The 23943-nt window shown below is 58.0% G+C and overlaps 2 protein-coding genes across 7 annotated transcripts in view; one reads left to right on the plus strand and one right to left on the minus strand.

Annotated features, from left to right (window-relative positions):
* Positions 1-10439, plus strand: part of FARP2 (FERM, ARH/RhoGEF and pleckstrin domain protein 2) — a 107984-nt gene extending 97545 nt beyond the window's left edge. The window contains exons 20-28 of one of the 5 annotated variants that reach the window (XM_046019901.1): positions 2591-2659; positions 3288-3377; positions 6440-6460; positions 6661-6743; positions 7622-7740; positions 8206-8366; positions 9308-9415; positions 9603-9754; positions 9932-10439. In XM_046019901.1, coding sequence (XP_045875857.1) covers positions 2591-2659; positions 3288-3377; positions 6440-6460; positions 6661-6743; positions 7622-7740; positions 8206-8366; positions 9308-9415; positions 9603-9754; positions 9932-10040 — 912 coding nt within the window. In that variant the 3' untranslated portion in view covers positions 10041-10439. The remainder of the gene's footprint in view (positions 1-2590; positions 2660-3287; positions 3378-6439; positions 6461-6660; positions 6744-7621; positions 7741-8205; positions 8367-9307; positions 9416-9602; positions 9755-9931) is intronic. The other 4 variants (XM_046019903.1, XM_046019905.1, XM_046019902.1 and 1 more) reach the window with 4 other exon arrangements.
* Positions 10440-10582: 143 nt separating this feature from the next.
* STK25 (serine/threonine kinase 25) lies at positions 10583-21986 on the minus strand. Of its 2 annotated transcripts, none has more exons than XM_046019907.1 (12): positions 21897-21986; positions 21363-21485; positions 16198-16428; positions 15402-15458; positions 14746-14854; positions 14027-14184; positions 13754-13939; positions 13313-13458; positions 13019-13133; positions 12766-12837; positions 11144-11280; positions 10583-10999 (listed from the first exon to the last, which is right to left on the minus strand). In XM_046019907.1, exons 2-12 carry the CDS (start codon positions 21390-21392, stop codon positions 10960-10962), a joined length of 1281 nt encoding a protein of 426 aa, XP_045875863.1. In that variant the 5' UTR covers positions 21393-21485; positions 21897-21986; the 3' UTR covers positions 10583-10959. The 2 variants fall into 2 exon arrangements, with proteins under 2 accessions (XP_045875863.1, XP_045875862.1); XM_046019906.1 differs by having other exon boundaries at positions 21835-21980.
* Between the last annotated feature and the right edge of the window lie 1957 nt (positions 21987-23943).

Raw genomic sequence — 23943 nt, forward strand, 5'->3', positions numbered from 1 at the left:
CATCATGATGGTATGTAATGCGGTCTCATTGTGGTTGTGATTTCCATTTCTCACATGGCTAATGTCAAGTTTCTTGTCATGTGTTCATTGGCCACTTATGTGCCTTCTTTGGAGAAACGCCTATTCAGACCCTTTGCCCACCTTTTCACTGGATTGTCTTTTTTCTGTTGAGGTGTGAGAGTCTTTATCTATCCTGGACCCCAGACACTTAGCAGAATAGGATTTGCAGACATGTCCTCTCATTTTGTGGGGTGTTTCACTTTTTCTGTGGTATCATTTACAACACACAAGGGTTGGGTTTTTTCAATTATTTTTATGAAGTCAAATTTACCTCTTGGGTTGCTTGTGCTTTGGATGTCACAGATGAGACACCACTGCCCAGTCCACAGTTGACAATTTACTTCTATGTTCTCTTCTAGAACTTTCTGTGTTTCAGCTCTTAAGTTTAGGTTTGATCCCTTTGTAGTTCATTTATGTGTGGGGTGAGATAGGGGTCCAACCTCATTTTTCCCCATGTGGCTGTTTGTTGGGCTGTCCATAGACACAGATGTGCCAGTTTAAATTTTGAACTCTCAATCCTACTCCGTGACTACATATCTACACAGCTTACTTTGTCACTGATGCCTTTTTGAACTCACTACTACCAACAGAAGCACCCTGTTTAAGGGTTGCATGAGGTTTCCTGTGTTAGCACAAACATACATGCGTTAGAGTATGGCTGTGTAAGTCATGTTTCTGTGTTAGCCTTGGTAGAACGTACAGAGAACGTGGGGTCACAAGCTCAAAGAAATGATCTATACTACAATGTACTAGAAGGTCCTGATCTCCTGGAGTTGGGGCTTTGGTTGGGGGCCAGGACAGCCCCGGTTCCTTTCCCTCTTTGACCACAAGGCTCTGCGTGGAGCTGCTGGCTGGGAGCCCTGGGGGTCGGCAGGGCACTCAGTGCAGGTGGTTTCTCCCAGGGCCCCGCCCAGTGTGGTAGAGATGGTGGCCCCTGGGAATTGTCACTGAGGGGTAAGGAGAGTAGCCATAGAGCAGGGGTCGGGGTGGACTGTGTGGCCTGGGCAGGTTGCTCCACCTCTGTGACACAGAGGGTCTTGGGGCAGCAAGGGGACTGATGTCTGCTGCTTGGCCCAGAGCCTTGCATGAAGTAGTTGGGAGGCAAACTCTTGCTGCCACAGTTGTTTTTAGCTGAACTCTCTCCAAGGTCTGAGCTGCGTGACCAGGGCTCCCAGTCTCCTTGTTAAATATGTGTGTCAGTCAGAGACAGAAACCACACTAGTTATGTGAGCAGAGGAATTTGAGAACAAGGGTTGTTAATTAGGAAGAAAGTTGATAACGAGGCATCAAAGGGTAAGAACTGGGAAATGTCTAGATGAGGCAGAATGCAGGTGCCGCCAAGGGTGGGCCCACAGCCTGGTGGGGGTGAGGTTCGAGGAAAGAGCGCCCACAGGCCTGGAACAAGCTGGTGCTTGAGTCTCAGTGGGGTGTCAGGTGGTAGAGCTGGCTTCGTGAGGGCAGGAACCCAAGCAAATAGGGTTTGCGGCTGCAGGAAGAGCCAGGGGCTACGTTCTTCCCTTTGGCCAAAGAGGGTGGGGAAGGTGGCTCTGATGTCGAAGCCACAGAAGCCTTCTAGTTCAGAGTCAGGCCCAGCCAGCTATTCAGTGCTGGCACCCTGCCAGACCTGCCCTCCTCATCTCCATTTCGTCCATGAGGCTTCTATGAAGTTCTCAGTCCATTTGAGGGCTGGAGTCTTCTGGGAAGTTCTCAGGGTGTGAAGCTCATGCTCCTAGTTATCTGCAAGGACCAACAGATGGGCAGAGTATCCAGAAATTGTTCAAGCCAGAATTCTTCGGAATAACCAGGACTGACGTTTCCCGCCATTGGCAAGGGCAGTTAGGGGCCTGAGAGGTATCTGTGCGGGCCTGGGCGGTGGCCCTCCAGCAAGGATGGGGAAGTGTGAGGTGTGTCCCCAAGTCCTGGGAGTACAATCAGGCCCTGGAGGGACAGGCAGAACCCTCCCCGTCCCTCTTGGAAGGACCACCCGGGACGTAGCACTTCCGGCTCCTCCTGGAGCTCCAGCCCCACCAGTATCCCATCACCTTAGGTCGGAAAGCCCTTGTGGTACGGGGAGCCCTCTCTGCCTGAGCCACTGCTCAGGGGGCAATGGACGCGAAACTCCTGCCAATGTTTGCTGAGAACCAGGTGTTCCATCCTCCTCCCTGCCGTTCTCCAGCTGCTCTGGCCCAGTGTTTCTCAAAGCTGAACTCAGATATCTCTGTGCCTGAGCCTTCCAGGAGCCCAGCAACCTTTCGGTGAGGGCCTTCAGCATTGCCAACCTGTGGCGAGATGGGGCCACTGGTGCTCAGCAGATGGTCTGGGAACTGGCCCGGGTGACCAAAGGAAGCAGGTGAGAGGGCAGAGGCTGGAAACACGTGGAGGGTCCTGGGCAGGAAGGTGCCATCGAAGGGCCGGAGAGGCACTCAAGAAAGCATAAAGGGTGATATCAGCCTGGCCCTCAACCCACCAGCACCACACCCATGGAGGCGACCGGGGACTGGCACCAGAGGACCTCCTCTCTCTCTCACAGGAGTTCATCCGCGAGGGCTGCCTTCACAAGCTCACCAAGAAGGGCCTCCAGCAGAGGATGTTTTTCCTGGTAGGTGGAAAGCATATGGTTCTGTTAAGGTGACTGGTGCTGTGGCCCAGGTGAGCCGCCCCAAGTCAGACAGGAGTCGGGCCAGCAGCAAACACTCCCAGCAAGGGGCCTTCCCACTGGGTCTTCTGAGCGCCTGTGTGCAGGACCCTCAGAGAGCCAGGAGATAGCAAAGCCCAAGTCCCCATTGCTGCAGGGATGCCACACCGAGCACTGGCTTTGCCTCAGAGAACCGGGGCCCTCCCAGTGAGTTCCCTCGATCAGCTTCCTGCCTATGTCACTTAGTCGGCTCCAGCCTGAGCCATCCTGGCCGAGGGGTGACCAGAGGACCAGCCAGGACTCCCCACTGCCTCCAGTTGGTGGGCACTGGGCGCTGGCCGGAGAGACCTGCTGACTCACATGGTTATTAGGTACCACCTGCCGAAATCATTGAGAGAGGAAACACAGAGGGGAGAGGCAGAAGGAGAGGGAGAGAGAAACTTGAGCGGACACCAGCCTGAGTGCAGAAGCCAGCATGGGGCTCCACCTTCTGACCCTGAGATCACAAACCTAAGCTGAAATCAGTGACTACTAGACATTGAAACTTGTCCCTTGTTTTTAAACTTCTGTGTAATAAAGCCACCTGTCTCAGTTCTCAGATATGCTGCTGTACACAAGCAAAAGGGTCACAGGCAGCAGCCACTTTCAGATCCGGGGCCGCCTTCCCCTCCGCGGCATGCTGGTAAGTGCTCGCACGCCGTGCTCTCAGGCCGTCGTGGCTGCGTCCTTGGTGGGCCACGGGCTCTGCCTGCAGCCTCAGCCCCTGAGGATGGGCTTCAGTCCTGTGTCCGCCTCCTGCTCAGACCCACCTGCCACCCGCCCCACACCCCGGGGAGCCTGTCCTTCATTAGGAGGCGCAGAGAAAGACCCGAGGTGGGTGCTTGTGGGTGCAGCTGACACAGCTTCCGAGAGAGAGACCTGACCCGCTCGTTCTAAAGACTGCAGAGCCTTTCTTCTCGTGCTTCTAGCTCTTCTCCTGCTGGTCCCTGTGTTCCCTTCCCATCATCCTACCTTGTTTCACGCACATGCACGTGCACACGCACACCTTCAGAACGGGAGGACAGCACGGCCATGGACAAGCCTGCCAGCTGCAGTTCGGGGCTGGGCTCGGGTCTTCCCTCCACGAGGTGGGAGCCAGCCTCGGGGAAAGGTGACGTTCACCCGTGCGCCGCCGTAGTAGGCCTGGACCACTGGTGATCCTGCTGCACAGCAAGCCCTCTATCCACACCACATGCCTGTCACATGTCCGCATCCCCATCACAGGTTCGATATAGCAAGACACTGTATGTCGCTGATGGGCCCTTCATTTTAATGTGATGCTGTTCCTCAGTCTTACCCTTTGTGCTCAGTGCTTTTTGTGGCCTGACGAAGACCCTGCTTGATGGTCCCAGAGAGACCCCTACACACACATAGACACTCTCTCCACTTGCCCTTGAGTGTAGACCTGCACTCAGCCTGGAACCCATCCTTGGAAATAGTAAAGACAGGAGGCCAAGTTCAGGTTTTTGCCATAGAGATGTACTGTTGGTGCAGACCATGTCACAACAAGGAACCCCTGGCCCACATGTCCACAGGTGGGGGGCTGGACCCCACTCTGCTGTGTTACACTTGGCCAGTCTGTCTCAGTTTCCACCCTCTTCTTCAAGGGTGCCTTCCGTTCTCGGCCTGCCATGGTCCTTGGCACTGTCCCTCTTTCCACTGGGCATCTGAGCCAGATGTTTGTAATGTTTGGTTCAGCTCTCTTGGCCCTCAGCAAGAAAGGGCCCGTTTGACATTTGCAATCGCCGGAATCACTTCTCATCTGTTCTAAAGTTTACCTTTAAAAATGGACTTTCACCATAGGAGAGAATGGACAGTACACAGTAAGAATCACTCATGACCAGGCCTCCCAGTAATCCGCACTGTGGGCAGCTTGCGACACGCCCTACGGTCTTTGGAGGGAGCTCGACCTTCCTGGCAGCCACAGTGGTTCATCCCTGGGGTCTCCTAAGCTTGTAACCAAGGCTCAGGGCTGAGTTCATAGAGAACAGTAGACAGGCAAGCAGGAGGCCAGCTTTCCTGTCATGCTGCACTGGACATTTTGGCTCCATTTCATTTTTCAGAATTAGAAAGAACACCACTGGCTATCTTTTGACACCTCCCTATCTATGCCTACAACGTGCTTTTTGAGCAGTGGGTACACCGGCTTTTGAGGCCCTGAATTGGACCGTACATACTTAGGCAACTGCACCACCCAGCCTTCCAGCTCAGTGCATCCGAACCTGTCTTCCCACAGGCTGTGGGGGACAATAGGGTGCTCACCCCTCACCTGGGCCACTTGGGGGGTGCCACTGGCCCTTGGACGGTCAGTGAGGCTGACAGAATCTGTACGTATCCCCTGGAATCTGGGGCCACCCCCTGGGGTGGTGCCCAGGTGTGTCTGTCACTCTGGTCTCCTTTTGTGGCATGTTTTTAGACACTGGTCTGCTCTCAGGGGTCCCAGAGCCTTCCTCCAATTCGTAATTCCCTTTTATTTTTCCTGCAGTTTGGTTTTCTCTTGTAGAATTGAAACTCCACTGGACAGACACTGTTTGTCTTACTCCTAGGACAGCATCTGGCACAGAGGGCCCGAAAATACCTGTTGAGGGAGAGAAGTTGGGCATCTCTGTCGTCCTGTCTGTCCATCTGCTCCTTCAGGGTTTCTGTTTGGGGTGCAGACTGCAAAGTCCTTCCCCATGCCAAGATCACACTGGCACTTTTTTTTTCTGACACATTTACAGTTTCATTGTTCTCACTGCATAAATGGTCTCCGCATGTCCCCTTGGGTGAGGCTGGACTGGGCCACACAGCTTTCTTCCCATTGGTGCAGCTGCTGTCCTCATGGAGACAATGGCCACCTTCTCACCTGGGGTTCCTCCTGGGCCTTCTGTTCCATCTTTCTGTGCCGGCATCAGCACATTCTTCCGATCCACGTGTTCTGGGGAAGAGTTGCTATGTAGGTGAATAAGTGTGTCCCTTATTTATCCTCCTTTTTAAAAAGTGCTTTGTTGCTCTCGAGTATTTAATTCTTCAAAATAAACTTAGGAATCATTTGGACAAATTCTTTCAAAAACCAGCACATATTTCTGTTGAAACCACATTGCATCTACATGCTAACTAGGGTTAGGGAGGACAAATGTTAACCTTTTTACTGGCCACTGCTCCTGCCGTTTTCAGAGCTTGTGTCCCATGAGGCCTAGCAATGGGCATTTCCTGGGCCCTGCAGTGAGCTGCACAGGCTCACTGTCCATCCTGGGACTGTCTGTGACTGGCCAGTCCCGGGGCCCAGACAGCCAGCCCTCAACCTGAATGCAGATATAAGGGCAACAGCTCTTGACTTTAGAGAGAGGACCTCTGTTGCGTTTACAGCTTCCTCCTGTTTCTATCGAAGAGCTATTGCCAGAAATCACACACAGGATTTTAGCAAAGGCATGTGCAGCATGTCGAGATGTCCACCCCTTCCCCATGGACCCAAGGACAGGGCTGAAACAGCCTGGATTTTGGAGAACCTTACTCAGTCCCAGGACAACTTCCTGTCTGTGCCTTGGGCGGGTCAGGTGGTTATTTTATTGGGCAGTTATTTCAGTCACTTACAACTGAGATCGGCCGTGGAAGTTTCTCTTTTTAAAACTGTTAGTTTTGGGTACCAGGTTTACAAAGTGAATTGTCCAGCTCCCCTTTTAATAATGAAAATGCTCAATATTTTTTCCTGTGCTTGACTTTCAGCTAATAGTGCTGGACCCACCGGTGAGTAGTTGGGTGCCCTGTGGCCCACAGCTCACCCACCTGGGGGGCAGGTGCCATGGCGCGGGGCCCCCTGTGCTCCTGTAGCCCCTCGTAGTCAGCATAGACCGGTGCAGGGCTTCCACGCGCCCGCGTCGTGCTGCAAGCACGGGTCCCACCCGCCCTGCACACACTCCAGAACTTTGCCTCTTCTCCTGCCACAGGTAGAGGAAGGTGAGCACGAACGGTCTGTTCCCCACTGCTTCACCATTTGTGCAGCTCAGAAAACAGTCGTGGTGGCAGCCAGGTACAAGCTTTCCTCGTCCGCCTCCACTGGGCCCCAGGGTGGGGGCTTCCTGGTCATGATCTGGGGTCCTCCCAGAGTTGAGAGTGTCAGTCATAGGCCCCCTCGAGCCCCACTTGTTATGGGACCAGGGGAGCAGCTTCTCCTTGGGTGGGGAGCTTATGACCACTGAGAATGTCCCCACAGAGTCGTCACGGTGCTGTTGAGCTCCCCCCCCTACCCCCGAGCCTCCGTGCATGGCCCTCCACCCGTGGCAGCCCACATGGATGGGCCGCCTTCCCTGAGCATGCGCATGGAGGCTCCCTCAAGACCTGACCCATCTCACCTGCATCCCCAGAGCAGGGCTGTCAGCAGTAGCAGCCGCTTTTCCCAAATCTCCTCTCAGATGGGGAGGAGGCCTGAGCCCAACGGTGAGGAAGTGGCTCAGTCTCTCCCTTGTGGGAGCCAGGGTTCCCCAGCACCTCCCTGAGCAGAGGCTTTCCTCCTCCTGGGTGGGCAGCTGGCTCTCAGCTCCCATCCTGCAGTGTCCTGACTGATGTCCCAGCTGATGGTAGCGGGCACAGGACACTCGCACCCCCAGCAGCCCGCGCAGCCAGACAGGAACCAGCAACCAACCCTGGATCTCAGCACCAGACTTGAAAGTCTTTTCGGGAATCCACCCCCCTTGCAGAAGCCCGTTCTGGTGCCGAGTAGTTGCCTTCCCTCCTCTACCGCCCCCAATGGCTCCCAAGGGGATGCAGGGTTAGCCAGCGGCACTCCTGACAGCCCCCGGGGCTCACAGGAATGCGCACTCGGACCTTCTGTCTTGCTGAGAAGGGGGCACAGCTAGGAGCCCCTGGTGGCCCAACTGAGCCAGCTCTGAGCCTCACCCCTCTCCCCAGCACTCGCCTGGAAAAGGAGAAGTGGATATGTGACCTGAACACCGCCATTGATGCAGCCAAGAGCAGGAGTGGCCAGTCCCTGGTGCTGCCAGGCGGCGTGGTGTGCATGCCTCCCTCCAGTGAGTTCTGGCCAAGTCGTCTGAAGAACCCCCCCCTTTGCATTTAAGCTTCTTGACTTTTTTTTTTTTTTGGAGCACGCGAATGGGGAGGAGGGGAAGGGTTTAGGGAGCAGCAGACTCCCTGCTGAATATGGGGCTCAATCTCACGACCCTGAGATCATGACCTGAGCCAAAGAGTCGGACCCTCCGACTGAGCCACCCAGGTGCCCCTACAAGTCCATTTTCTTGGTCATAGGCCTCCTGCTACCCCACATGCTCTCTCCACAAGTAAGGTTCTGGGCTCCCCTGGGGTGGGGAAGGACCATGAGCCCTTCTAGCAGAAGCATCATGTAGTCTTGCTGCCTGCTGCTGACCTGGACCCTGGGGCTCCCCAGTTCCCAAGGCCGCAGAGCCCCAGTCCAAGGGCACCCCTGGCCCTACTCTCCCCCTGCTCCTATCTCCGCTGACAGTGGCCTCCTCCCCCAGGATGCACGGAGGAGGTCTCTCCGGAGCAGGAGTCCGAGGATACGCGTGGCTCCCACGGCTCCCTGGAAGGCCAGGGGCAGCCCCGGGCCAACACCACAGTGCATGTGTGCTGGTACCGAAACACCAGCGTGTCCAGAGCCGACCACAGCGCGGCGGTTGAGGTGCGGCTGCCCTGGGCTCCCCCTGCTCATGCCAGCCGATGGGGAGGGCTTGGGGGGACTCCCACGCTGGCATGGTCTCCTGCTCTGTCTCCTTGGGCCAGAAGCCAGTTAGTAAATCCCCTCCAGCAGAGTAGCCTGGGAGGCCACGGGGCTGTGAGCTGACCATCCCATCAGGGCTGCTGCCTCCCCTCCATCGCCTCTGAGTGGCTGCTCTAGACTCCAGCCCTTCAGCTCTCAGGCTGCCTCCCACTCAGAGTGGTTTCTGAGTTCCCTTCACACCTGGGCCAGGAGCAGCAGCACCGGGTGCCAAAGCCTCCAGAGCCCCGGGCTTGCCCTCCAGCAGGGGCCCAGCCCACACGCAGCCCTCCCGAGTCTAGGGACAGGCCCAGCGATCTCACCGCCCCCCCCTCCCCCACCCCCAGCATGAGCCCTGACGGGGGCCCTGTGTCTTGCCCCACAGGGAGGGCTCTAAGGAGAGAGGTCACTGTCCAAAAGGTGGCTATCCTTGGGTCAGGACTCCAGCCTCCTCACAACACCGGGCCAAGGGGCAGTGCACTCCTACACTGCCCATGCGGACGCCACGCTCAGGGCCAGGAGCTGGGGTGCCTCATCAGAGCCGTGTCTCCTTGGCTCCACGTGTGTGATGGTCTGTGATGGTCGTGGCTGGAGTTACTGTAAATAGGGAAAAGAAATGTAGTGACCTTCTACTTAGTGCCTGGAATTCATTCTCCGGATTTGTAGACCTCCTGCCGCTAGAGGGTGAAACAGGCCAACAGACCCAGAGCATGTGGAGGGTGTGTGTGGTCGCACCCAGAGAAGCGAAGTCTGGGCCTTCAGTGAGAAAGGCCAGAGGGGCGGATTTGCCTTCTGGGGAGCCGGTGCTACTCGGGGCGGAGTCCTAGGACACGGACCGGGACCAGCAGCTTTTTATTTTCCTGCAGAATCAGCTTTCAGGGTATCTGCTAAGAAAATTCAAGAACAGTAATGGCTGGCAGAAGCTCTGGGTGGTCTTTACCAATTTCTGTTTGTTCTTCTACAAAACTCACCAGGTAAGGGTGTTCAAAAGGACTGTGCCCGTGCCCCTGGCAGACAGCGACCCCCACTTGCCACACATTCTCCCAGTTCCTTGACCCATGCCCTCAGGGCTCCCCAGGCCCCCCACGTAGGGAGAGCCAGCCACCAGGATAGGGCCGGGGGTGGGGGACAGCAGCTGCAGAGCCGCATGCCCCCTTGCAGGATGACTACCCCCTGGCCAGCCTCCCGCTGCTGGGCTACAGCGTGAGCATCCCCAAGGAGGCTGATGGTGTCCATAAGGAGCACGTCTTCAAGCTCCAGTTCAAATCCCACGTCTACTTCTTCCGAGCAGAGAGCAAGTACACATTTGGGAGGTAATTCTGGGGTCTGTGGGCATCCCCCAGGGTTCCCTGAGGCGGCTGCTGAGCATGGCTTCTAGGGTTTTCGCTAGTCCTGGCCTTGTCCCATTCACTCCATGTTTGGGGCCATCCTTGGGAGGAACCTTGAGCTCAAGGCCATGGGTATGACCAGAGCATCCCTTGACTCCCAAGTGAACATCTTGGGAGCTTCTGGTCCGACCTCATCTCCAGGTGGATGGAGGTGATCGAGAGAGCCGGCAGCTCACCTGGGAGGGCCAGGCGACCTGAGGAAGAGGCGTGAAGGCCATCCTGCCCAACGAGGACAGAGTGGAGGAAGCAGAGCTGGTTCAGCACATACCCGTATCGCAGCATCCCCAGTGCAGGATGGGGGAGGGAGCTTCACCGTGACCTCCAGGAGGGGCAGCACCCCCTTAGCCCCGGGCGGGGGGGCACCCGGAGGATCGCACATACATGTGAAACTGCAGGCCCAGCTCAGGGTGGAGACCGAGCCTAGCACTACCCCACCCTTCCCCCCTCCCCGGGCAGCGCCTGTTGAGGACTGGCCTAGAGCAGGACCCTGTGACGCATGCTGCATACCTGCCCAGTAGAAGCCATTCTGGTGCCTGCCCCACAGACCTCTGGGGAAGTGGAAGCCGAGTCCCCCACGGACCTCCAGTTCATCAGTTTCCAGTGTTTCCTAACAAACTCAAGTACACGGACACGCGCTGTTCGTCGCTCGTATAACATTCATGCACTGGTGAATAAAGGGCCTGTCCCCGCAGTCACCACGTACTAGGACTAGGACACAGAAGCCAGGAACAGGCCCCACCCATGGCCAGCATCTCTCCAATCCGGGTCTTTATTGAAAGTGGCAGGAGCCTCTCAATGTTCTATGAAAACTAACACCTTAACCTCAGAACATTTAGGGAAACAAGGAAGTTCATTTTCTTTAAAAAAAAAAAAAAAAAACAACACCACCACCAACACCCCAGTTCTGGCTGACTCAAGTACTTTGGAGACACGGTACCTGATCAACACCACAAGGCTCATCTATGACCAACTGTCTTGGCCACTGGGGCCTCCGGGCAGGAGAGGAGGCAAACGGGCCAACAGTCCCCACTCCTCAGTCCGGGGTTGGGGGGAGGGATGATGGTGGTCGCAGCAGCACAGGGGTTCCAAGTCAGACCTTCCTCCCTGCGCTCCTCAAGCAGCAGCGCTCTTCAGCGGGTGGACGTCAGATGGTTTCTGTTATGCGAAAACCTGCGGAGAAGAATCCTGGCCTGGAGCGCAGACCGGATGTGCGGCCAGCAGGGCAGTGGGTGGCTGCACGGGCAGGCCTAGGGGGAGAGATGCATACAGTCTGGTCTCCGGTGTGACAGCCACAGCGCGCACCCTGGGCCTCACCTCTGCACCCGCTCCACCAGGTGAGCCATCAGCTTGTCCGAGATACCGGGGCAGGACTCCTCAGCCAGGCTGAAGGCGTTCTCCAGCTCCTCCAGCGCCCCCACGCCCCCGCCGCTCTGCTTGTGCTTCTCCTTGAGCTGCAGACAGACCCCCGGGCGCCTCACTGTGAGCTCCCGCCTGATTACAGGGCCCTCAGTGGGGAGGCACTCCCAGGAGGCCTGCGCCAGAGGCTCCCCAGCCCCTCCCTGGGGCCCGGCACCTGCGCCAGAGACCAGAATGGTCCTTCCCCACAAAGCTGGGATGGGTTCCAGCAGCTCTGAGCCTGTAGCCAAGGCCTGGGGCATCAAGGAAAGGCAGGTGCTGCCCGCCCCCACACCCCAGGCAGTCTCAGGTCTTGGTTGTCAAGAAGGGTCTCCCACAGCCTCTTAGGCAACAGTGGGCCAAGTGAACCACATGGCTTCTTCCCAACTGAGGGTCACAGAAGCCCATGGCTCAGGTCCAGTGGACCTGAGAAAACAGCCCAGAAACCCCAAGTGCCCCTCACGGACAGACAACGACATCCCGACCCTCAGACAGAGGATGCCCACCCTCCTTCAGACTTGGCAGGTAGCAGGCAGAAACAGGCCAGCCCCGCGCTCCTGCCACCACCCCTCACAGAAACAAAAGGGGAAAGGCCTGTGTGTCCCCCAGGAAACCCCTCTGCCAGCCTGGACCGCAGGCCCAGTCCACAGAATCAGAAGCCACAGGGGGTGCACTTGGCAAGCCAGATGCAGCCACGTTACCCCCCCCCAATCCTTCCAAGGATGCGCCAGCACACGCTGGGCAGGAGCTCCCACAGCCCACGCCCCACCCCACCCCCAAGTCCCTTAAGGCCCACTCCATCCACTCAGAGCAGCCCAGGGTGCTCATGGCCCCTGTGACAATCGCCACCTCTGGCCTCGCTGCCCCTGTGTGGACATGTTCCAGCAGAGCTCCACAAGTTCCTGGTGCCAAGCCCCTGTGACAGGCCCTCTCCTGCCGCCAGCTCCTCTCTAACCTCCTCCCTGGGTGGGTGCTCTCCTGCCTGTACCTCCCACTCTGCCACTTTCCTCAGAAAATCTCTCAGCATCACGTCCTCTCTCCCTGGGCTCCAAGAACCTAGGGTGGGGACCAGGCCCATAACCAGGATGTGGGGGTACCTGGCTGCATCGTATTCCTGGGGTATTACCACCTATCAGCAGGTGACATGTAGGGTGACAGGACCACTGGGGAGTCACCCTTGAGGCCTCCCTGCCCTGGGCCGGACACCCATCACCGAGAACTGAGCCTCCCAGGCTCTCTAAACAGGTGACCATTTCCTCTGTTTGCAATTCAGGATAAAAGATTACAGAACAACAAAAAAAAGTTACAGAGCACTAATTTTGTTCAAGGACCCCAGCAGGCTGAGAATGCAGAAAGATCATATAAAGGTCCTTTGTCCCAGCCACTTTTGCTCCTTTGCTCAGAAAGCCAGGCCCCCAGATCCTGGTCCAACCCCAGTGGGCTCCGAGGGGCCTGGAAACCACCCCACACAGTGGGGGCTGGTCAGCACCCCTCATCAAACACCTCATGTTAACACCATGCGGAAAGTGTCTGGCCCTCACCTCTCCAAAGACAGGCCGGACCAGCGTGGATAGGCACTGGGACCTCGGCTGCCTCTTGACAGGCTCCGCAGACTGCAAGGTCAAGGCCAGGGCAGGGTGAGGAGAACAGAGAAGAGTGCACGCTCCCAGGGGGCAGGTGTGCTCCCCCCCCAACATTTCTGTGCTCCTTACAAGGCAAAGCCTGGGGAAGCACCCACCCCAGGGTACCTGCCACCCCCGAAGCAGCTCCCCCACCCGCCTGGCCAGGTCAGACCTTCTGGGGGCCATGCAGGGCAGTCCCCTTGTGCAGTTTGCTGTGCGGGCTTGGCCGGATGGTGGGGGGGAACGTCCAGATGGGACCCTGCTCTCCGTCCTCAGCATCTGCATCACTGGAGCAGAAGACGAAGGGCTGTGAGGGTCCTGGGGGCTGAGGGTCCCAAGTCCCACACCTTCTTGAGCCTCCCATTTATTTTGGAGGCAACCTCATGGCCCTAAATGCTACATAAGCCCGCCCGGGCTTCAGGGGCCCGTGACCGTGAGGCTATGCCTCATTCACAACGGCCCCTACATGTCCGAGTCCTCGGAGCTGGACTCCTCGCCGTGCCCCTCTGACTTCCAGCGCTTGTAGCGGTCGATGAGCTCAGTGAGGAAGGAGGTCTTCTTGGTGTAGCGCGCGAGGAACTTGTGCTTCAGGAGCTCCTTGGCAGTGGGCCGCTGCCGGGCAGAAGGATGCAGATCACCCGGTGTCAGGGACACTGGAGCTCTGCCTTCGGGCCCCAGGGCTCCCTGTTCCCCAGGGCACCTGGTGGGAAGAGGCAACTGGGGGGGACACGCCCTCTACCCCCTGGTGTACCCACTCTACAAGCTTCTCTAGAGCTAGCTCCTGGCAGGTCCCACCCGGATCAGGAAGGGCTTAGGGCGGGGGGAGGGGGGCACCTGGCCCAGGGAAGGAGCCGGGTTTCAGAGCAGCTCAGGCCCCTCCCAGCCCACCCCATGAGCCAGGGCTTACGAATCGGGGGTCTTTGTTGAGGCAGGCCTCCACAAACTCCTTGAAGGGCTTGCTATGGTGGCCCTCCAGGGTGGGCGGGCTGTTCTTGGGGATCAGGAACAGGACGCGCATGGGGTGGAGGTCAGAGTTCGGAGGTTCGCCCTTGGCCAGCTCAATGGCTGTGATCCCCAGCGACCAGATGTCGGCCTGGACAGAGACCCACACAGGACCATGTCTGCTGGGGGGTTCCCCAGGCTGTACCACAGCCACCCTCCTCCCTGCCACCGTGCCCACCTTGAAGTCGTAGGCCGACTGCTTGATGACCTCGGGTGCCATCCAGAAAGGGGTGCCCACAAATGTGTTCCTCTTGATCTGCGTGTCCGTGAGCTGCCCCGCCACCCCAAAGTCCGCCAGCTTCACGTCACCCTGCTCTGAGAGCAGCACGTTGGCAGCTGCTCAACACAGGACAGCAGGTGTCACCCTCGGCCCCATGCCAGGCCCCACCCTGCACACAGCTGCCCAAGGAAGCACACGGCCACCTAGGAACACCAGCTTATCCGTTTCAGGGACCTTGAGCTTTCCTTTCCAGCCAGCGGGTCAGAGACCCGGGTGGGTAGCTGCAGGCACGGGGTGCCCCAGTGTCTCGTGACAAACCCCGGGAGCAAAGCCACGGCACAGCAGGCAGATGGAACTCTAACCCTTGGCCTCATGCTCCCCACGGCGTCCCCAGCTTAGCAGGGCTGGCTCCTAGGGTGGGGCAGACACTCTGGGGACCACAGGCGAGGACTGTCCTTCCTCACGAGGCTGCAAAGTTAGCATTGGCCCTGCACAGGGACAGGCGACTACTGCCTATTTGACAAAACTGTTCAGTTTCTGATGCCAGAAGAGAGTCGAGGCCGGAAGCACCGAGCTACGGGGTCCCAAGCCGCCAGCAGCCCCAGACACATCCCCTCACAGCGACCTGCCACCTCCCACCCTGCACTTCTAGGGTTGGGGGCGGGGGGCACAGGGACCTTTGATGTCTCGGTGGATCTTGCGCTCCGAGTGCAAGTAGTCCAGGCCCTTGAGGATCTCCCGCAAGATGGTGGCAATGTAGGTCTCCTCCAGGGGGCCAGGTTTGAGCTGTAGAGGAGGTGTGGCAGGGCCTCAGGCACCCCCAAACACAGACCAGCCCTTCCTTCCATGCCCCTCCAGACCCACTGCCAGGGCCCTAACTCGACACCCTCTCTATCCAGGGAGGGGCTACCCCTAGGACAGCAGGGACTTCCTGTTCCCTGAACAACTCCTGGATGAGAAGAAGCCCCATGCACTGAGCCAGGTGGGAGCAGGGGAGACTTAAGAGCATGTACCCTGATTTCTTACTTCTTGCAAAGGGGGTCCCGGCCACACTGCTGGGCCTGTCTGCCTGGGGGTCCCACTCGCCTGCGCCCCACAGGCGCAGGACCCCCTCAGCATGAGCAGCAGAAAGAGACCGCCAATAGCAGTTTGTGTTTGGCCTTAAATGGCTCCTAACCAACACATAATACACCAGGACAGCAAGGGAGAGGTGGCTGGGGGTCCCCAGTGGTCTGGCAGTGCTGCCAAGACAGCCCCACAGCAACCTTCTTCTGTCTGCTCCTGCCCATGGCAAGCTGCCTGCTGCTGCCCACCGTTGCGGCCTACACCTCACCAGGTCCAACGCAGAACCACCGCCCAGATACTCCATGATGATCCACAGCTTCGTGCTCTGGGATCAGAGAAACACCTGTCAACACGGGGCAGAGAACAAAGCAGGACAGCCGGGCCAGGCCCCCAGGACACACACTCCCCAGCAGCAGTGACTTGGGCCTCCAGCCCCTCAGGGACCCACCAGAAAAGGGCCCCACCAGCCCCATTCAGCTCCCCTCCCATCAAACCCCCAATGCAACCACTTTGCAGATGGACCAGTAGCCAAGTCCATTATGCTGACGCCCCATCAAAAACCAGACCGGGAAGATGGCAGGCCCAGTCAGCACTCAGCCTCCGTATACCTGCACCCCAAGCATCCCCCTTCCCCCTGGGCAGGCCCCCAGACACTGTCCCATGGGGGCTGCCCCAGCCCTGGAGATGCCCACAGCCAGGGGGTGGGTCACCATGGCCCCTTCACAGCTAACCAGACCCCACTCACATCCCACATGCCCACCTGGCCCTTGGGGCAGCTGTTTTTGGGTGACCCCTCCACTGTGAAGTTGGGTCTATGTTCAACTGCTGCGGTCCCTCACCTTTCAGACCAGGCCTCTCCACCTCACTGTCCCCCAGCGGCAGGGGCAGACCAAGCCAAGGCCTTCTGAGCAGGTATAGGGGCTTCCAGGGGTCCCCCAGCTCCAACCACACGGAACACTGGGCATTATCGCTCCAGCCCTCCAGACGCAGGCTGGGCCAGGGTCAGCTGTCCCCAGCCTCCACTTAAGCGGGCCCCGCACAGAGCAAACCCGCCCACCAGGCACCTTCAGGTAGGAGCCGAAGTAGCGGGTGATGTACGGGCTGTCACACTGGCTGAGCACGGTGATCTCCTGCTGAATGTCCTCGATCTCGTCCTCGGCCTCCTCCAGGTCGATGATTTTGATGGCCACCACCTCCTTAGTGCGGTTGTCAATGCCCTTGTACACCTCCCCAAAGGAGCCCTTGCCGATACGGTCCAGCTTGGTGAAGAGCTCCTCAGGGTCCACGCGCGAGTGCTACGGGGACACGCAGCGGGCAGCCAGTCAAGGGAGTGGCAGGATGGGCTGAGGTGACCATCCCCGAAACAAGGAGCCAGGGAAATCACCCACATTCTCTTCTCCTTTCTTCTTTTATCTCTTTTTGTTCAGAAAAACTAAATGTACCCTCCACACACAGGACAAGATCCTCCGAGAGCAGAGCAGCCCAGGCCCTGGGCAAGGGCTCAGGGCGTGGAGAGGTAGGAGGACCGTAAAGGGCCCACACATGGGGAGGACCAAGTGAGGCACAACACATGTTAAGGGACATGGAGGCAGCAAGGCCATCCCATATGACAGCGGGGACAGCAAGAACACCCCGTGCAGCAGCGGGGACAGCGAGGCCATCCCGTGCAACAGCGGGGAACAGTGGGGACAACAGCAAGAGAGTCTCTCATGAACCACAGGCCTAGTCAGTAAGAACAGACCCGTGCTGCCTCTTCCCTTGTAACAAACATGCCACACTAGAGCAAGCCTTGAGGGGTGACTGGGTGGCTCAGTTGGTCTACCTTCGGCTCAGGTCGTGATCCCAGGGTCCTGGGATCGAGCCCCGAGTCAGGCTCCCTGCCAAGCCGGGAGCCTGCTTCTCCCTCTCACACTCCCCTTACTTGTGCTCTCTGTCAAAGAAATAAATACAACCTTTTAAAAAAATAACGTAAAATAAAGCAAGCCTTGACATGTTAGTAGCAGGCGGAGATCCTCAGGGGAGCGGGGAAGAATGGGCGGTGCTCGCTCACTCTCCTGTAAGCCCAGAAGACTCAAACAACAAAGTATATGAATTAAAACGGAAAACCCCGCACACATTATTCGGGTTTTCCCTGCACACCTGCAAGCCACGCTCCTCAGGAAGGGCTCCCTTTCTCGCCCCAATCAGTCCTTAGGACAGCTACACGCTGACACCAGCACAGAGCTGAAGACCAATGCTCTCTCCTGGATGCTGAATCCCGGATGTACAAGCATCCCAGAAGACTGCACAGTCCCAGAGCTGAAATTCCACCAAGGCCTGAGGGGTGCTGAGTGGCTGGGACAGAGGGTCCCCAACCATCTGAGTAGCAGGACACAGCCAACAGAGGAGCGCCCATCTGTGGGCTGAGATGGCTCAACGTGGGGGCTCCACGGCCTGCCCACATGGCTCCCTAGGCTCCTGAGAACACCGAGCCACTATGTTTTCAGAGTCAGAGGCAGTTGGCACAGTACCAGAGAGACGAGATGGGGCTGGGAGCCCTGGGACCCACGCAGGGGTTTGGAGCCTGGGATGGAGGTGAGGGTGGGGCCTAGTGTCTTGTCCAGACAGGGGCAGAAAAGGCTTCCCCAGGCCCAGGGACTCAGACTCACAGTCTTGCCTCCGTCCCCACATCCCCAAGCACCTATCGACAAGGGGGCGTCTTGGTGCCAATCTAGAGAGCTGAGGCATAAAAGGAAAACAAATCCCAGCTCAGCGTGCCTCATCAGCACTGAGGGCTCAGCCGGGCCCAGCCAGTTATGAAATGGGAACGTGGCTGTCCTCAGGTCCTCACCAGGACTGGCAGCCCAGTCCCCAAGCCAGTGCACACGGTGGACAAGGTGCAGCAGATGTATGTGGCCAAGCTCTGGGGAGTCCTCAGAGCCACAGCTGCAGGTTTCAGAGGAATACAGAAAGCCAAGTGCCACTCAGGTCCCTCGTGCCCAGCTGCAGGGCAGCTCCGCTCCTGCTGCACATGCTCTGAAGGAAACCGGAGCACGCCAGGCCTGCGGCTGCGAGTCACAACCACTCAGTGGTCTTCATGGTGTGCATGGGGTGAGATCACAAGATCAGAACTCACCCAACTCAAGAGAGAGGCCTAGCAGCGGGGGAGCCATCAGCTCCAGGACCACGGGCCACCAGCTGGCAGTCAGCACGAACACACCTTCCTGCCAAGGCAGAGCCATCTCTGCCTCCGGTGGGGGGTGCTCACCATCCCGTGCTCAGTCCCAGGCTTCTCGGGGAAATGTGGTCCAGGACACAGTCCCTGAGGCCCACATAGCCCCTTCCCACCTTCCCAAAGGCTCCTTCAGTTCGCTCAGCCATTGGCACCTATTCAGTGCCCCCCCCACCCCTGGAGTGCAGTCCACCACGCCGGAGCCAGACAGGCTGCCACAGCCCCACGGGACACCCCAAGAGCAATGCCCAATAACTCCAGTCCATCTGGTGTCGTGACAGCGTCCTATGTCGCTGGAGAGAAAGTCTCCTTAAGGCAGCCTCAGAGAAGAGCTGGCGGAGGCAGGGCTGACACCCAGCAGCACGAACAAGCCCCAGAGCACCCCCAGCTCCTCAGGGTCCCCTGCCCCCCACAGCCCTGCTGATTACACCATGTCAGTTCCCACGCAGGTTCGAAGGTGTGTCTGTTTGACCCACCACAGTAACCCGACCAGGGAAACCCCCCGATGGGGCACTCATACCTCCACTTGCCTGGGAGAACAGGGAAACCTGCATTCAGAGTTCCAGGCCCCGACCCCCAATTCTCACCCTCCTGGAGTCCCCACCACTGCAGGCCAGTCAGCTCAGCAGACAGCGTGACAGGAATGCCCCTGCCTAGGACCCTCACACAACAAGCATACCACAGGGTCCCTGTGTTTGCAGCTCCAGCAGGAAGGAAAGGCAGGCAGCTCCTGGATCTGGGCTGCTTTTCTAGGCCTTTTTCTAGGTCTAGGGCCACCACCTGGCACCAAGTCTGCTGTTCATGTCACCCCACAAAATGAAGGGAATTAAGCCATTCCCAGACAGCACCCAACAGGCGGGGCAGCCATGGTGCCAGGACACCTGCGGCCATTCTGGCCCCGAGGGCAGGGCAGGAACTAGTGAGTCAGAGGGGAGACAACTACAGTGGGAGCACAGGCTGTGGGGAAGCAGGACCAACACAGCCACAATGACCACTGCCTCCAAAGAAAACCAGGCTTCCTGTCACTGACAGAGGCTGAGCCTACTGTCCTCTGAAAGGACAGACGGCTTCCTTCCCCTGGGGTCCCTTCCCCAGCTCCTCCCGCCTGCACCCCCGCACCTGGCCGCCCAGCCCTGACACCAAGCACCATCGGCCCACAGGGACAGATGTAGCTCACAGCTCCGATTTCTCATCCTGGGACCCACGGGAACTACTCCCACAGCATTTTTTTTCTTCCTGTATTCCAAGGAGGAAAATAAGAATGGTAAAGGATATTTCAGAAGAAATGAAGCCTTGAAGACAGATCCTGCCATCTGATTATGGGACAGCTGAGAGCTTCAGCCCCACACAGACTTGGATTTGAAGCCTCAACCTATCACTTTTTAGCCAACGAACATTTCTAAGCATCAAGTTTTTAAATCTAGGGTAACAAGAGCCCCTGTGTGATAAGTGTGCTGGAGAAATTACAGAAGATAAAACACGTAAAAGGCTTAGCACAAGGAGTGACAGGCTCCAACGCCCTATTAATGTGTCCTGGATGCTTACGTGTCACGTAAGTGAGATTTTTTTTTTCCCCCAACTCAATTCTTTTTTCTAGTCAGCACCTGTGCATCCGAAGTATGGAAATAAATCCCAGAGCCCATGACACGTGGTCGCGTGGCATCGTGTGGAGGTGGAAACAATAGTGGTGGGAGTTACAAGGTGGGGCTTGACGAAGTCACTCAGCACATGCCCCACTTCCTCCCCAGGTGCCTTCCCCGCAGCTCCTGTCACTCACCAGAACCAGGACTAAGCTGAGTCCCGGGTGCCAACTCTGTCCTACCCTCTCAAAAGTAAGCTGGAGGCCGACTTTCCTCCAGCATCACAGGCATGTGGTTTACCAGACACCAGTGTCAAAGCGAATGAAGAACCTGCTAGCTTTGCTGAGCGTGGGTCAGCAAGGCCCGGTCCCCACGTGCTGGTCCAGGATGCCCTGCTCAACCCTGGGTCTGGAGCTGAGCCCCTCCCTGGCTCCTCTTCCCCCAAGTCCGGTCCATAGGCCTCCTGCTCCTCCCTCATCACAGCCCCCCCCCAACCCCCCGCATTCAGCACTCAGAGGGAAGCGAAGGGTGCTGACCATCCCAACCGCAGCAGTCCGCCTAAACCTTGCCCAAGACAATTCTTCAAGAACAACAGAGCCAAGCATGGAAGAAAACCTGGCTGTCCGAGTGGTTTCCTAGACTTCATGTCAGTCTCAGCTTACGCTTGTTTTGAAGTAACAGGAGGGGACACAGATGACCAGAGCCCATGCTGGCTGCCCCGACCCTACCCTCCCAGCACCAGCAGCGGGTGCTCGCTCCAGGCACACTCAGGGCACACCACGGAAGGCCCCAGGGGTCAGCAGGTTAACATGTAAGGCCAGGCACCTCCAAGAGGCTCGGGGTGGGGAAGGGCAGGAATGATCCATCAGAAAGGACGCACAGCAGGCACCTTCCCAGCAAGACTTCCAGCCCAGGTGACACAGGTTCTTCCCAGCAGCACTCTCATCCCTCTCAAGGGAGACTCTCGCCCTCTGCATAACGCTGCTCAGTCACATCCCAGCTCCTCCTGCCTGCCTGTCCACAAGGAGTCCCCCCAGCCAAATGTGGCCACCCTGGCCCAGTCCCATGGTCTAGTGTGGACCCCGACCTTCCAAGACCCTCCCAATGGGAAGATCCAGGTTCCCAAAGAGTCCTGCCCCAGCGGCCCAGGCCTGTGCCTGGGACAAGGCTCTGCAGGCAATCCATGGTCCTCCACGGGAGCTGCTTCCACAAGTCTGTGCCCCCACCCCTGCCCCGGACGGCTCCCCGGCCCGGGGATGTGCGTCACCCGGGTCCCGACCAACGTCTGCCCTTTGGCCCGCTCCTTCGCGGGCCCCGCGCTTTGGAAACCCCAGAACGAGTTTCAGGAGAGACACCCCTTAGTGACACAAGTGCTGGCCAGTGCTCCGGTCTCTGGGAGTTCGGGCGGGCCCCTCTCTCCCCAGAAACCCAGTCTTACCTGGTTGGCAAATCCCCTGAGGTGAGCCATGTCTGCGATGCCCTCAGACCATCCGTGGCGGCCCCAGGACGCCCCGAGGTCCCGCCTGGAGACTCTGGAACCCGGCTTCCTCGCTTCAGTCAACTGGAAGGAGAGCAGGCCCGCTCCACGCTCCACTGGGGCGCACGGGGCTTCCCCGGGCCAGGTGCCCCCACCCATGTCGCCCCTTGAGGGCCTCACCCACCCGGCCCGCTGCGCCCCACCCAGGGCCGCATTCCCGAGCCCCCTGACTCTGGCTACGGCTGAGCCCCGCCCCCAGCACCCTACCCCACCCGAACCCCGCCCCTCCCCGCGCCCGGCCCCCCCACCAGCCCCGCCCCGGGTCCCTCAGCACCGTCCACCCGCCCCACGGTCTCTACTGCTCGACCCTCTCCCACCGCCCGGCCCCCTCCTCAACCGCCCCAGGCGCGGGCCCACCCGGCAGCGCGCCCACCTCCGGGGGCCTCCATCCCGGCCTCCCCCGGCCCGCTCCTCCGTGCCCGCGAAGGCTCCCACCCGCAGCCTCCTCTCGCCCGGAGATACCCGGGCCCTCTAGCCCGCGAAGCAGCGGCAGTGGCAGCGGCGGCCGGAGAAAGCCCAGCGGCGTCGACGGCAAGAGCGGTGCGCGATGACGTAGACTAGTGCGGGGTTCTCTGGGACACCGAGTCCCACCGCTCGCTCCGGGTCCGGGTGTCTGCAGGCGCTGGACTACAACTCCCGCGAAGCCTCGGGGCAGGGCGGTGTCGCGGGGCTCTCTGGGACTCGGAGTCGGGCTTCCTGAGCGGCTCTAGACCACGTCTCCCAGCAGGCCCTGGGGAGGGGCGCGCCTGGAGGCGGGGCCAGGTGGGGGCAGAGCACCCTAGGGTTGGGGCTGCCCAGCGCGGTGCGTGCCCCCCCTCCTCCCTCCCCTTCCCGCCCTCCTCCTCCTGTTCTCCCCTCGCCCTCCCTTCCCCGCTTGCCGCCATCCTCCTCCCACTCCCGCTCTGTCCTCCCCCCTAGTACCCTGCATCCCCATTTGCCCTTCCCTCCCTTTCCCCCGACCCTCTTTCTCTCCTCAGTCCTGGTCCCTTCCGTCCACCTCCCCTCCCTCTGCTCTTCGTCCTCTCCTCACTTCCCTCTCTCTCCCTCCGCCGCTCCACCATGGAGGGCAGTTGGGCCACCCAAGTATCTCTGGAAGGACTGACGGAGAAACATTGTGGGGCACACTAGCCACGGACTACTGTTCAGCCCGAAAAAGGAAGGACATTCAGACACCTGCTGTAACATGGGCTAACCTAGAGGACGTCACGCTAAGTGCAGCAAGCCAGATACAGAAGGGCGAATATTGCATGGTTTGCACATATATGAAGTCCCTAAAGGAGCCAAACTTATAGAGATAGAGAGTATATATGGTGGGCATCAGGATTTGGGGGAGGGGAAATGGGGAGTTAATGTTTAATGGACACAGTTTCTGTTTTGTAAGACAAAGAGTTGTGAAGATTGGTTGCACAACAGTGCAAATGTACTGAGAACTGTTAAGATGGGGGACACCTGGGTGGCTCAGTCAATCAAGCCTCTCCCTTTCTGTCTGGGTTGTGATCCCAGGCTCCTGGGATGGAGCCCACATGGGGCTTCTTGCTTGGCGGGGTGTCTGCTTCTCCCTCTGCCTATTCCGCCTGCAGCTCCCCCTGCTTTTGTCATCTCTCTCTCTCTCTCTCTCTCTCTGACAAATAAAATCTTTAAGAAAAAATTAAAAAGAACTGTTAAGATGGTAGGTTTTATGATGTATGTATTATATCACAATTTAAGGGGAAAAAAAAGAAATAGGAAAGGAATTAAGTTCTGACACATGTTACATGAACCTTGAAAGCATTATGCCAAGGGTGCCTGGGCAGCTCAGTTGGTGAAGCATCCACCTTTGGCTCAAGTTGTAATCCCTGGGACCTGGGATCAAGCCTCCCTCTGCCACTCCTCCCTCCCCTACCCCCCCCCCCCACGCCCCTGCCCCACTTGCGCTCTCTCTATCAAATAAATATTTAATAAAATCTTTTATTAAAAAAGAAAAAAAAACACATTATTCTGGGGGCGCCTGTGTGGCTCAATTGGTTAAGCATGTGACCCTTGGTTTCAGCTCAGGTCATGATCTCATGGGTCATGGATTCTCTCCCTTTGCCCCTCCCCCTACTCAGGCTTGTGCACACACTCCCTCTCTCTCTCTCAAATGAATGAATAAATTTTAAAGAAAATTATGCCAGGTAGATGTAGTGAGATGAAGGGCCATCTGTACCCCAATGTTCATAGCAGCTATAGCCGCAGTCGCCAAACGTGGAAAGAGCCAAATTGCCCTTCAACAGACGAATGGATAAAGAAGATACGGTCCATATATACTATGGAGTATTATGCCTCCATCAGAAAGGATGAATACCCAACTTTTGTATCAACATGGATTAGACTGGAGGAGATTATGCTGAGTGAAATAAATCAAGCAGAGAGAGTCAATTACCATATGGTCTCACTTACTTGTGGAGCATAAGGAATAACACGGAGGACATTGGGAGAAGGAGAGAAGGGAGTTGGGGGAAAT

The sequence above is a fragment of the Meles meles genome, chromosome 9, assembly GCF_922984935.1.
Source record: "Meles meles chromosome 9, mMelMel3.1 paternal haplotype, whole genome shotgun sequence".
In the NCBI taxonomy this organism is placed as follows: Eukaryota; Metazoa; Chordata; class Mammalia; order Carnivora; family Mustelidae; genus Meles; species Meles meles.

Excerpts from the sequence above, each read along its gene's own strand:
- STK25 (XM_046019907.1), bottom strand. The coding sequence starts at position 21,392 with ATGGCTCACCTCAGGGGATTTGCCAACCAG. Across the intron at positions 15,459-16,197 it reads ACTTCGGCTCCTACCTGAAG|AGCACGAAGCTGTGGATCAT; the intron begins GTGCCTGGTGGG and ends CTCTGATCCCAG. Across the intron at positions 11,000-11,143 it reads CTGGTGGAGCGGGTGCAGAG|GTTTTCGCATAACAGAAACC; the intron begins GTGAGGCCCAGG and ends TCTTCTCCGCAG.